Source organism: Panthera leo, chromosome C1 (genome assembly GCF_018350215.1).
Source record: "Panthera leo isolate Ple1 chromosome C1, P.leo_Ple1_pat1.1, whole genome shotgun sequence".
Taxonomy (NCBI): domain Eukaryota; kingdom Metazoa; phylum Chordata; class Mammalia; order Carnivora; family Felidae; genus Panthera; species Panthera leo.
The window spans coordinates 19905972-19919961 of NC_056686.1; the positions used below are offsets into that span (position 1 = coordinate 19905972).

General features: G+C 43.6%; 1 protein-coding gene across 4 annotated transcripts in view; it reads left to right on the top strand.

Moving 5' to 3' along the window:
- ARID1A (AT-rich interaction domain 1A) overlaps nucleotides 1-13990 on the top strand; it is a 69895-nt gene that overhangs the window by 12399 nt on the left and 43506 nt on the right. For 2 of the 4 annotated variants that reach the window (XM_042950073.1, XM_042950074.1), the window contains exon 2: nucleotides 13435-13647. In XM_042950073.1, coding sequence (XP_042806007.1) covers nucleotides 13435-13647 — 213 coding nt within the window. Of the gene's footprint in view, nucleotides 1-11246; nucleotides 11576-11600; nucleotides 12347-13434; nucleotides 13648-13990 lie in introns of those variants that run through there. The other 2 variants (XM_042950076.1, XM_042950075.1) reach the window with 2 other exon arrangements.

The following is a 13990-nucleotide window of genomic DNA, read 5'->3' on the forward strand; positions in this document are numbered from 1 at the left end:
CCAGTGGCTAGCCAGTTGTACTGTGATTTTTCCTTTCCTTGTGTCTCTTGTCTTAAAGTCCTAGCAAATAAACCCATTAAGTCAACTCCTGACAAATCGCCCATCTTTGAAGTAGATGATGTCTCTCTAAGGGGTGGACATTTGAGCCAAGACCTGTCCCTAGTTGTATGTAATAAATAATGATTGTACTTGACCCAGAAATGGAAGTTAGAGAAATGGTCAGATAATAAACAGTAACCATGCAAAAGACCTAGTGGAGAACCAGTGTTCTGGTACACCTGTGCTTTCTGAAAACCTGATGTGGTTTCTGTATCGTCCCCAATACAAGCAAGTTTCCTTGTACCAGGCCTCTTTTCCTTCCTGCCTGAGGACTGAAGCGGAGATCAACTGTGACCCGGCTGCAATGAAGGCTGAGGCTTTCAGGAGGCAGTATGCTGACAGTTTGATCTGGGATTTAACATTTGTATGCACAGACAAAAATTCCAGTAGGGAGTTTTCTGTTCTTTGTGTGTGTGTGTGTGTGTGTGTGTGTGTGTGTGTGTGTGTGTGTTTTAAACTCATTTTGTCGTCCCTCTGCCTTATAGCTTTATTTTCTCTGTTCTTTTTTTTCCTCTTTTTCATTCTGTCCTCTGGTGTCTAACTCCGTTAGCAGAACACAGAGCACATGGAGGCCTCCGTAACTTTACCACACCAGAGCTGCTTAAATGTTTTTAAAAGTACTGGAGATTCAACTTCTACCACTTTCAGATCAACATCATTTTAGTAAAAATTCCTGGTATCTGTGTACCTCTGTTGGAGTTGCCTGGCTAACTAGCGGCAGCCAGTGCCTTTATCTAATAAACTAACAAACAGAAGTTTTCCTAAATGATCTCTACCTCTTCTGCTCTCTTTTCCCACTTTATTGCCTTGGTCTGGAGACTGTTTCTTAGCCCTCCTTGATCTGTTTTTGGGGTTGTGTTGGGACATGACAGATTTGTAACATTTTTGTTTTTCTTTCTGGTCTGTGATTTGAATTCTCTGCTTTCCCAGCGCAGCTTTGAATCGGCTTCTTTAAAACCCCTGCATAAAACCTCAAGTGACCAATATGCGGTCTCATTATGGTATTTTGGTTTAAAATAAAATGAGATTGAGATAGCTGGGTTCATCCACCCAGACACATTCACCAAAAGGAAATTCTGTGTGCCTTGAATAAAAGTGTACGAGCCAAACACACTTGGGGGTAAGGGGGTGAGGAAGAGATAAATTTTAGCTAGATTTGCATAACTTAGCATGCCAAGTACACATCTCAATTTGATTATACTGGCCAGAGATAACAAATAAAGAGGAGAGACAAATAAGCTTCAGAAAAGACAGCTGGTAACATCGGTCTGGTCCAATGTATTTCTAGTATAAATGATGAAGCCAGGGTCTCCTATACACATTTGTGTGAACAGTGGTGTAGAGAGGGTTGGTACCAATGTACTTTTGGAGCTTTGAAAAGAACTGGACAATTTACGGGACTCTTGGCTTTTCATTCAGGGAATTGTTGACCTTAAAAAAGCCTGAAGATTTGGAGGCACTATAATCTTAGTAAGGTTGGCTGTGCCCTGGGCCATTCTTTAACTTACTTGATCGTGCCTGTTACAGTTCAGAGTGAACTTAGGGGGACCAGGTGAGAGACTGGCATTTTTGGAAAGTGGTCCAAGGCAGCACTAGGAATTAAATAAACACAGTGGCATTGCTGCTGCTTCTCAGTGTCTTTACTGAAATACAGGACTTGATTGGATTGATGACAAACGGAATCTCCGACTGCATGTAAATCAAGTTCCTACAGCTCAATGATGTGTCACAGACACCTTTTATAGTACAGAAGGAGAAATTTTGGCAGGATGTAGAACTGTGCACTTAGAGAAATTTAGGATCTTTTTATATAACCCATGCAAGACCAGTCCAAGTTTGGAGTTATAGATAAAATAAAAGGAGTGGGGAAAAGGAGAGCTTTTTAAAGAGAAAGCAAATGAGGCCTTAAAGTTTTATGACTAGGAGCAGTTTTTGCCTTTGCCTTTTTTTTGTTTTTGAGCAGTTATCTGCAAAGCAGTTTAATATGGAAGAAGGAGGAGTATTTTAGAAACTAGGTCAGAAGTAGGTGTGATTTAGAAGTGTTATCTTTATTGAACTTTATTGAAAAGTTGCTGCGGTGGCTCAGTCGGCTGGGCTGACTCTTGATTTTGGCTCAAGTCGTGATGTCACGGTTAGTGGAATCAAGCCCTGCATCAGGCTCTGTGCTGACAGCGTGGAGACTGCTTGGGGTTCTCTCTCTCCCTCTCTGCCCCTCTCCCGCTTGTGTGCGCTCTCCCCCCCCCCCCCCAAAATAAATAAACTTAAAGATAAGTTGCTGTGTACCCTCCTGGGTGAATCTCTCTAAGGTTACATGACCCTTGCCTCTCCGTGTATTCCTTAAGTGTACCATATGACTTAATGATAAATGACAAATGAGCAGGGCAGAAAATGTCTAAAAAACTGCACCACTCAGTTGGGCTTGTGGTCCATCCACAAGGTCCTTTCCCTCCTAGAAACACCAAAGGGTGGTTTGTGGGAGGAAGTACCTTTTCCTGGTGTCAATCCATCCCACCTTATGTGGGTAGCAAGATCTGCCCATTGTTTTTAATTATTGAGCATATATTGGGATGCCGTATCCCAGCCGATCTTTCTTGCACACCATCAAGATTTCCTAGACTTTGATCATATTCCCCGTTTCTCAGTTTTGGGGATAATAACATTTTTTTGGCTCACTTAATTACCCAGTCCTGTTACTGACTTTGAAGCATACGATAGTTGGGACTTGCCAGTGTAATAAATCTTAATGGCAGAACTTTTTTTTGGAAAACCTGTGAGGGCCTACCTTCCTTTTGCCAATTGCTTACAGTAACTCAACAAATACTTCCCGAGCTTCTACAATGTATCAGTCACTGTGTTGTGAACACGGGATTCATAATTTCTGCCTCTATGGAGTACTTTCTAGTGGGGAAAGATGTAAGTAAATAATCACAAATAACCATAATTAAATTGTAATAAGTGCACTGGAGAAGTACCACATTCATTCAGTAAATTATCTTCCAACCATTTTTAAAAGTAAATTTTTATTTATGATTACCGTGGCTACTGGGTGACTTTGTAATGTTGGGCTCTTGGGATGGGTACTGGCCAGTTCTGATTCCCTTTCCCTTCACTGCTCCAGGGTCAAGTGTTACAGGAAATTCTCCATCTAAGATTGGACTTGTAATGGGCTAGAGTCCATTGTTTCTCATCGAGGCTCTTCTTTGTGTGGAGATGCATTGCAGGACATTTGGCATCCTGCTCCCCAGGTAATAAATGCCAGTAGCACCACAGAGTTGATATGATAACCAAAAAAAGGCACTTGGATACATTTATTTCCAAACACTTCTCAGGGATTTAGTACTGTCCTGGTTGAAAACTATTGGGCTTTATTTACCGTCAGGATTCTTGGGAGGAGCTACTGAACAAATTCCTTTGGGAGAACAGACTGAAAGTAGATGGAGCTTGAAAACTGGACTCCTCAATCCTTTTGTGTCTGACTTGTGTGTTCTTGATTCTTAAGCATTTACTTTGAAACTTTGCTTTCAACCCATTCTGCTCTTCCTCTTATTGAGGGTAGAGAGAGGGAAGTAATGTCTGTTGTATGTATAGTTTATGAACTGGTACTTTAACGAGCATTTCACATACCTAATCACTTCAGCTGTCTCATATCTTTGTTAGGTTTTAATCCCCGTTTTACAGATGGCTCTGGTGCCAAGGGAGGTTGACTTGTCAAAGCCTATACTTTTTTCTCTGTTTTAAAAAGCATAACCTTGGGACACCTGGGTGGCTCAGTCGGTTGAGCGTCCGACTTCAGCTCGGGTCATGATCTCACAGTCTGTGAGTTTGAGTCCCGCGTCGGGCTCTGTGCTGACAGCTCAGAGCCTGGAGCCCGTTTCAGATTCTGTGTCTTCCTCTCTCTCTGACCCTCCCCCACTCATGCCCTGTCTCTCTCTGTCAAAAATAAATAAACATTAAAAAAATTAAAAAAAAATAAATAAAAAGCATAACCTTAATTTATTTGATTGTTAGTTAACCTCTAATTGACCACTTTGGGTTTCTGGTCTGGAATGCATGGGGACCAGACCTTATGTGTTCTGGTTGCTAAGCTTTGTTTCTAGAAATTTGGGACTTGTGTAGGATGATAATAGCTAACATTTTGGGTGCTAGAGGATATAGCAGTCAATTAAACACACATCCACCTCTAGTTCTTCTAGACACATACCCACCCACTAGCTTATATATTCTAGTCTAGGATATCAACATTAAGCAAGATAAATAGTAAACCATAGAGTGTTCTAGTGATACATGCTCAGGAGAAAGATTTGTCATGGACCAGGTATAAGAGGTGTGCAGGATTGAAATTTTAGATGGGTTCACCAGGGAAGACCAGATTAAAGTGTTATTTGATGTGAAAGAGAGCTAGACTAATACCTGAAGAAAGAGTACCTGGTGGAGAGATAGTGAGGCCAGAGCATATCCTGCTGGTTTGAGGAACAGTGTTTTGTTTTAATGTATCAACTCATTCATTCAGCGCTGAGGGTGCTACTACTATTGTCTCTATTCTGTTGTTGCAGAAACTGAGAGAGAAGTTGAAGGCATTGCAGGGGCAGAGCTCATAACCATTATGTGGGACTGGCCACCCAGGGCCAAAGCATTTCCTCTGCACGAACAAGGTTAGGAATTGCAAGGCCTCTAGAATTTCACTCTCTCTTCGACAGTTTTCCTACTTTTAAAGTAGGAAAGTTTGTTTTACACACAAATCTTTACCTTCCTGGAGCTTATATTCTAGTCTAGAATACAGATGGTGAACAAGATAAGTATATAGTACGTTAGTGATACGTGTTCAGGTGAACAAGATAATCCAGGGACCGGGTATAGGAATTTAGGAAAGCTTGGCTTTGACTGAGAATGCTGCTTATTTGGGAATCTGGGAATCTGAGGTGCATTCCTGATTGTTTCTCTGTTGGCCAGGCACTGCCCTCTTCAGACCCTTTCTTGGCTAAGGAAATTGGACAGGTGCATCTGCGTTCTAGAGTCACTTGGTGCTGGAGATGGGAGGAGTTTGGGAAAGAGGGCATGTAGCCCAAATGCTCCTAGACTGGACGTGAGAATCTCCGGAGGAGATTCTTGGCCCTGTCCCAGAGCTGCTGATTCGGAATCTGGAGGGCAGGATTCCATTGTGTTGCTGAGGAAGTTAAGGTACAACCCGGTTAGTGCCTTGCCCCTCCCCACCCCCAGCTCACCCCAGGGAGTCAGTCAGAGAACTGGGATGGGGACCCAGGTGTCCTCTCAGCTTTGTACTCCTCACCATGTTGTGCTGCTGCCTTACTCTTGAGATTAAAATATTGTATAGAAGGGGATGTTTAATTTTGTCAGATGGCATTTCAGTTCCTGTTTAATCATCTTCTTGAGGCCTTACTGTTTTTAGAGCCCTGGGATTGAAGCAGTACCTAAAGAGGAATTCTTTCTCAAGAAGTTGTATGGTTTCTAGTGTTTTGGGGCACCTGGGTGGCACAGTCAGTTAAGTGTCCAACTCTCGATTTTGGCTCAGGTCATGATCCCAGCGGTTGTGGGATGGAGCCCCATGCATCGGGCTCCACAATGGGCGTGAAGCCTGTTTGGGATTCTCTCTCTCTTTCTCTCTCTCTCTCAAATTAAAAAAAAAAAAAAAAAAAAAAAAAAGGAAGTTGTATGGTTTTCTCAGAGGCTTTTGTAAGTCGTTGGAAATGGGAGAGATTCGTTAGCTAAGTTTGGTCTTTCAAAAAAGTGATCTTTGTCATTTACAGAAGAGCATTTTCTGTGTGAAAGGTGGCTAATTGAAAGTGTTCTGGATGAGAAAGCCTTGATCATTTGTTAATAAGTTCATTAGTTTGGTGCTGTAGCTGGATTATTTGAAGGACTCTTTCTGGAACCCAGGAAGAAATAAAGAAAATACCAGCCACCTGGTTGTGGTTTTTCTGGCATGCCTCTTTTGGGTGGACAGCTGTGAGGTGGTTATTACAGTTGGCTCTCATAATCTGTTTGAGTTTTGCTAGATGATTCAATGACTCTTACCCCTTTGGCCTCTCTTTTTTTTCCTACCCTTAGTTAGCGTTCTCTGTTCATCTGATCTGGAAGGATGGAGCACAGTAGCCTGAATTTCTCTGAGCCAGGGAGAGAGGCACCTTGTTCTCTATCACTTTAGAGACAGGTATGGGTTGGAAGGTCAAGTCTGATATCTGGTTGCAGCCCCTCTTAGGGGTTTGGTCAGGCTGGTGCTTCAAGTGATGTCTTTGAAATGAGTTCTTACTTAGTCTGCAAAGAGGAACATGCCCTAATCTTCTAGAATTGTTTCTGTAAACAGGGGCGCTTTGGTGGTTCAGTTGGTTGAGTGGCCAACTTCGGCTCAGGTCATGATCTCGCCGTTTGTGGGTTCCAGCCCTGCATCAGGCTCTGTGCTGACAGCTCAGGGCCTGGAGCCTGCTTCAGATTTTGTGTCCCCATCTCTCTGTGCCCCTCCCTTGCTCATGCTCTGTTTCTCTCTCTCAAAAATAAATATTTTAAAAAATAGAATTGTTTCTGTAAACAGAATAGGGTTGATTTTCATTGAGTTTGGATTTTAAAAAAAAATTGTTTTTAATGTTTATTTTTGAGACAGAGAGAGACAGAGCATGAACGAGGGAGAGGCAGAGAGAGAGGGAGACACAGAACCCAAAGGAGGGTCCAGGCTCTGAGCTGTCAGCACAGACCCCGACGCGGGGCTCGAACTCATGAACTGTGAGATCATGACCTGAGCCGAAGTCAAATGCTCAACCGACTGAGCCGCCCAGGCGCCCATGGGTTTTTAATTTATATTCAACTTGGACACTTGTGGAATTTGAAAAGATTTGGTTTTTAAACCTGTCTCTTCGGAGTGGTAGATGTTGGTAATTTCTCTCTCACCATAGGCAGATGACCAGTTTGTTTAGAATGCGAATGAACTAGAACTAGAATGAATTGTTTCCCATCTCTTGTAAAGTAGAAAATTTGGGGTATGATTCTGAGATTAAGAAGGATAATAAGAATCTTGGGCTGAGTGGGTTTGATTTCCTGGGTCAGGTGTTGGTATGTCTGATGAGATATTTTTCTTATCCCATCATCAACTTCAATTTAGCTTCAGAAAATCTTAATGACTCTGGTGAGGCCAATAGGAAGTTAAGGAATGTTTTATTGTCCTAGGTCACATAAACAGTAAGGAAACCTGTTTAAACGCAAACCCAAATGAAGGAAGTCTCTTTACTTTAGGAGGCAGAGTCTGGGGATAGAACTAAACAGATTTCTGGGCAGTTTCTCTTCAGTTGGAGTAAGGGTTTTTGAACAGTTTTCAAAGCCACGAAATACTGGAAGAGTGAGTAAGAAAAGGATGAGGCGGCTTTGGATACAGATGTGTGTGGCTGGGGAGGGGGACACCATGAGAACGACTTATTCTGGTTAACTAATGTGTACCAGGGTAAAAAGGGTGGTTCGTTTTAGGGGAGTCTGTTCTGTCCACCCTAGGATCCCAGTGGAGCCACGTGGAGCTCGCGGGAAGCTGAAAGCGTTGGTTGGGAGAGTCCTTACCTTTTATATTTGGCCCCGCCCGGAATGCTCCTCAACAGGGGAGGGTCCCGAACGGGAACTGGATCAACAGCTGCCGCCTGTCCCTGTAATCACAGGAAGCTGAGGCCGGGTGCCTTTGTATGGGAGCTCCGCGGCCAGACAATAGTTTGTGCTGGCGGGGCCATGTGGCGAGTCACGTGACCCGGGGCTGTTTTCTGCCGGGGTCCTTACCCATCTGTTCTCTCTCGGCTCTTTCTGGGTTATCAGGCGCCAGTCCAAGTCCTCCCAGGCAGCCAGCTTCATGGCCAGAGATTACGAGCACTAACCTTCCTGGCAGGGGCGGTGTGGCTTCGCGTTTATGCAGATTAGCCATGTGTTTCTCACTTCAAGGCGTTCCACAGGAAAAGCCTTTTCCTGTGTTTGGCTCTCAGTGGGCGGTTCCCAGCTTACTGTACTGGGACTCGCGAGCAGCAGGCGTGCACGAGAGGGATCACAGTACACTGGCCCCCTCCCATTCCACCTCCAGTGCTACGTCACCACAACACAACCGCTCGCGCTCTCATACTGTTGGTGTCATTCATTCGGTGCCAAGATTGCTTTAAAAAATTCCCTTGGCCCCAGTTCAAACAGGAGTACAGCTGGGATGTGTTAGATTTTAGGCAGTCTGCCCTCAATTTGAGATGAGTTATAAATAGCAGTGCCGACTTCCTTAACTACCGCTCTCTGAGGTAAAATGCAGGTTAATTACTGTGGGAATCAATTAGGGGGTTCTTTCGGTTAAAGAGCCAGGGATGCTTTTTTTTTTATTGTTATTATTAAAAGTCATACAACAAATCTGGCCAGGAATGAATTGAAAACACAAGGAGTAAGAAATAATATTTAAATGTCCAAATTCCAGGGTATGGCACCAAGTTTATACTGGCCCCGTCTAGTTGGCATTTAGGATGACAGAACAAATGGGAGGCAAGACTTCTGCTTTCTGATGGACACCGTCTCCGCAGCCCCGGCCCATCCATCTCCCCTCTTGTTCTTGCCAGTCTTGGGATACCAAATCTGGCTCCTTACGGTTGCTGCCTGGTCACGTCCTTTCTGCGTCTTTGGATTGAGACCAAAAGCCTGGAGCTTTTCTCAGTTGGACTTTCATTTCAAGAACATTGAGTTTGTCTTTCTTGGTGCCACTGCAACATGGTGTGATACATTTTGGTGAATAGTATCTTTCTGCCTGGAAGTTTGACAGGAGGTGGGGGGCTTCTCTGCTCTCTTCTCTATCGGTCATGGTCAGAAGTTGGAGAATTTGAAGTCCAGTTTCTTGTATCCCAGCAACCCTGAGGATTGTTATGGCTTTCCTTGGGGTCAATAAGAAGTTGTAAGGGATCCCGTTAGCTCACTGGTCTGGAGGGGCATGTAATTCTTTCTGCTTAGGATAGGGGGACTCTATGCCAATGGACAGTCTACAACCTGCTAGAGGAAGGTCTAGCCTACTAGGCCTCCTTGGCTTTGATGCCCCTAAACTGTGTCTTTTGATGCATTTTATTTGACAGGCAGTTTGTCAGTAATCTGGAAAGCGATAAGTGGTGGATGGTGGTGGATTTTTTTTCTTATGCCTCTTTCCCCCCTTTTTTAATTTTTATGTTTTTATGAATGCAGGAGAGTATATACAGCAAGGGGCCCGACTTCCCTGATCAAGGGGGCAGCATTTTCCTCTCAATTATGTGTCTTTGTGGCAGAGCCTTTGCTTTTGAAGTGTAATCATAGTAAAATCTACTCCTGTGGTTTCCCATTGAAAGGATTTCCTCTCCATCATTCCCAGAGTGGAATCTCTGGCTCTTTGCAGCCAGAGTTTGGTGTTTCCCATCCCCTGCCTTTCTTGGTGTCTGCAGACTGCTGATACTGGCTTTTCTGTCTTGCATGTAGTAGGGATTTTTCTGGCCTGAGATTGCTCTTTTCCAATAAAACTGATTAGTGATGATTTAAAGCCCCTTTTCTGTTATGAGAGATTGGAAGATGGCATTTCATCTATAACTGCAAATCACAAATCTTTCACAATGGTTTTAAATGTCACAAGTATGAGTTAGGTCCCGACTTACCTCCCCTTTTGATATGAGCAAATGTTTAACTTGGACATGAGATCGGAGTAATCAGATTGTTTGAACTGAATATATTTTAGTTTGCTAAACTGAATATTCTGTTGATTAGAACTCTTTGGTGAAGAGAGGAGGTCAGAAGTCTGATGTCCAGGAAAGGGAAATGTCTTAGTTTTATTTTTAGAATAAGAATTTCTTTGATTTGCATTTATTTTTGGACTGCGAAGATTTCCTAAAGTTGATGGAGAGATCCTTGAAATGTTTATTAACTAGCCTCTGCTAAGTAGGTGTCCTCCGTTGGGGGCGCAGGACCCTAGATACGAGGGAGAAAAAGGTAACTAACTGGCCTTTAGCCTTTTGTTTTTAAGGAGTGGGTTTGGGGATGCCTTTGCAATTTTGAAGACCTCTCTGGTGTAGGATGGTGCGTAAGATTCTTCTCAGAAGTATACTTGTTTCCCCTTAGCTGTTTGTTCTACCCTGCCCTCTTTTTTCTTCCAGTTCAATCCACATTGTTTTTCTTCCCTCAAAGTCATAACCTGGTTTAGGGTATGCCCCTGACCCTATGGTTCGAGGGTTTGATCTGGACTTTCTCCCCATAGTATCCCCTGCCTACTTCTTACAGTAGGGCAGCCTGGCACAGTGAAATTCTACTGCCCTAGCTCTGCACTTGGGGTCTGTGGTGGTGGGGCAGGGTGGGGGACGACTTTGAAGGTAAAACACCCGATCTCTGGCTTCCTACAACGTAGTCTTGAGAGATGCAGTCAGTTAATTAGACAACTAAGTGCCATATCTTATGATTCTGACTGAATTTGCCATAGGATGTTTAGAAACGTAACAGATCAGACTGTGCTGAAGAATGGGAAGTGGCTTCATGTTGAAGGGTTGGGTTTCTGCTGGTGGAATCCATTGTGGACAGGAGGGCAGGGCAGCGGACCATTGCATGGAGCTGGGCTCGTATCTATGTGGGGAATTTTGGGGTGAGAATGAAAAAATGTGTAGAACTGGAGCACATTGTGCAGGGCTTTGGAGCCAGGCAGAAGCACTATTTATCATTATTGATAATGGCTACTATTTATTGGGCATTTAAATACCAGGCACTGGGTGTAGTGTGTTGTGTGCGTTTTAGATGAAAAAGTCACTGTTTAGATGGGCTTGTGTTCAAGGTCAGACAATGGTAGAGTTAGGATTTGAACCCAAGTCTGTAGATGTACTACATTCTTTGCTCTTTCTATGTGATAGTGTCCAGGATGTAGACAGGGAGTTTGTAGCTATTGTTGGACAGGGAAAGGTGAAAATGATTTGTGAGCATTGCTCTAGAACTGTGGAGTCCAATATGATAGTCACTAGCCACATGTGGTTATATGAATTTAATTAAAAGTAAATAAAAATAATCGAGTTCTTCAGTCACACTAGCTATATTTCAAGTACTTAATAGTCACCTGTCACAGAAAATTTGATCGGACAGTGTGTCTAGATCTCAGTAGTACACATTTGAATCATCCGAGGATCTTGAGGGGTGGAGAGGGTGGGTGGGCCCAAGCCCTTGCAGACTCTCTATAGTGCCTGCGTCTCTCCCTAGAGATTCCATTTGTGAAATTCACAGAAAATTCTGATCTGTAGCCCTGGTTGATAGCTGCTGCTCTAGAAGCTCCATAGTAACCATGGTAATGACTGCCCCTCTTGTGTTGTGGGGAGACCTGGACTGACAGAGATACCCAGAGTGGGCTGGTCTCCCTGTTGAGTAAATGTAGTCTCTTCACCTGGGAAGAGGGTGTCACCTGGGAGACACATGGAGAGCAGCTGCAGTTTGGGATGAGATGAGGATCTGGTCGTTATATCTGGCATAACTTAGCTGCGTAAGCCCCTGAGCTCTGTATGGGGAGGACTGGTGGTGTTTTGGCTTCACTGCCAGGTGTATCTGGGGAAGACCACATGCCATTTATTACTCACTAGTCCAATTGTTGTTCAATCTGAATTTCCTAAAAAGCCCCAAAAGAATCTGTGTAGCTCCAAAATTAATGACTGAGAGCTTTCTTAGAGCTTCTGACACAGAGGCAGGACTTAAACAAAAATGGTTTATGTAGGATGATTGAAACAACACTTTAATAATGTTGACATGTAGTAGTAATTTGGGATACAGTTTTACTGTGATTCACTGTAGTTTAGAAACTTGAAGGGTGCTCCCATCATCATTGCTAACCTTTTTAGCTGAGATTTTGCTGTAGCCTAAGAGAATTTTGCCTCAGCTTTTTTCCTCTTGGTATTTAGAAGAATAGTTTCTGTAGCTTTTTGTCTTATCCATTTTCCTCATGATAGCTTGACTTTCCCTCTATTATAAAATAATTATGTAGTACTCTGCCCCCCAAGAAAGACATGTACAGAGAACCAGCTATCTGAATGTGCCTCCCTCCCCTTAGAGGGGTTTTGTTGTTGTTTTAAGGTCTTACACACCTTAAATTATAGAATAATTTACTAACTACAGAATAATGGAACAGGAAGGGGGACCCTAGATATAATCTAAAGTTCTTAAGTGTGGCTCCTGGACCAGCAGCATCAACATCACTGGGGAACTGTTACAGATACGTATGCAAGGCCCAACCCTGAACCTACAGAGTCAGATACCCCAGGTGTGTGGGTCTCATCAGTCTGTGTTCTAACAAGCCCTCTAGCTGATTTTGATGCAGGCTAAAGTTTGGGAACTACCGAACTCCTTCTTAATTTGAGAGCTAATGATCTTCAGGTCCAGGGTATTAATATCTACTGCCCATTCCCAAATTAAAATTTAGTTTCCAAGTTTTGTGTCTGGTCCAAGCCTACTTCTCAACTTGGGTGTATCTATTTAAGGTGTTTAGAGACACTCCCTCTACCCCACCCCCATGCCCACATCGATATGGGTAGGCATCTCTGGCTGGGAAATATGCTGGGCTCTATCCTATGTAGCTCCAGTAGGGTAGAGTTATGTCAGAAAGTGAATGAGCTGATTGAACTTGTCACTCAAAGAGCTGAAGGAAAGCTATACGTATAGCCAAATACTTGTGAATTGTACTTTGAGTTTCCGTTATTGGTATACCTCTATGCCTTGTCCTTTAAAGAGACAAAAGTTATAATCCTTCTTACACATTCAAACTCTTGAATATTAAAGGAGACGAACTTTTCAGTTGAGATGCCCAAGGCTCTCAACAACTGTAACTTAGCCACGTTACCCATTTGGAAGAAAGCATAAATTTAAGTGCTTGTGCCATAGTATGAACGGTCTACAGATATGCAGAAAAGGGATTCTACTATTTAAAGAATGGAAACATCTAGATGCTTATGTATTTGAATTCCCAACCATAGTATTGAAGCATTAGTTTTGGTGGTGTTGAACAAGATACAGCGGCAATGTCCTCTCCCAGCTTGCAGGGCCTTTGTTCTGGTTTTCTGCATCCTAGAGTACCTATATTCATTGCTCTATACATGGTTTTTCCCTTGGATCTCAAGTAGTACCACACTTATACAAGACGCTTTCATGGTGGTATTTTTGTTTTGCAAATGATAAAATCAAGGTTCTGAGGAAGGTTAAGTGACTTGCCCACGGGTTACTGGGTCTGTACCATTACTTTTTCACAGTAACTGTTTTTCTATGTGGCATACAGACCTATACGCTTGGGTTTATGTTCATATTGGCCAGGGGCTATCAAAGCTTCAGGTTAATGAAATGCTTTTTATTTTGTAGCCATCCAGTCCAATGGATCAGATGGGCAAGATGAGACCTCAGCCATATGGCGGGACTAACCCATACTCGCAACAACAGGGACCTTCATCAGGACCGCAGCAAGGACATGGGTACCCAGGGCAGCCATATGGGTCCCAGACCCCGCAGCGGTACCCGATGGCCATGCAGGGCCGGGCGCAGAGTACCATGGGCGGCCTCTCTTATGCACAGCAGGTAGATGGTGACTCCAGTTACCTTAACCCTTGTTGCTGTCCATGATCTGGTCTTGAGTTATAGAATCAGAATGTGTCTCTGGCATCTAAATCTCTTGAAAGGAGGATAGACCAACTAACTCAGTTGGCTCCAGTAGGCTGCTTACAAGGCCAAGGTTGTGGGTACCATCCCCTGTGTGCTTGAAGGAAAACTCCCTGGCCACAGGCTGTACAGATCTGTGTTCTTTGACCTGGCTGGCCTGCTTGTATTCACTGAGTAGTGATCTCTGGGAAGGTGGGAAGAAAGGCAGCAGCTAGGCACCTATCCACTGCTACCAAGAAAAGCCCCTCATGCCATGAGCCCT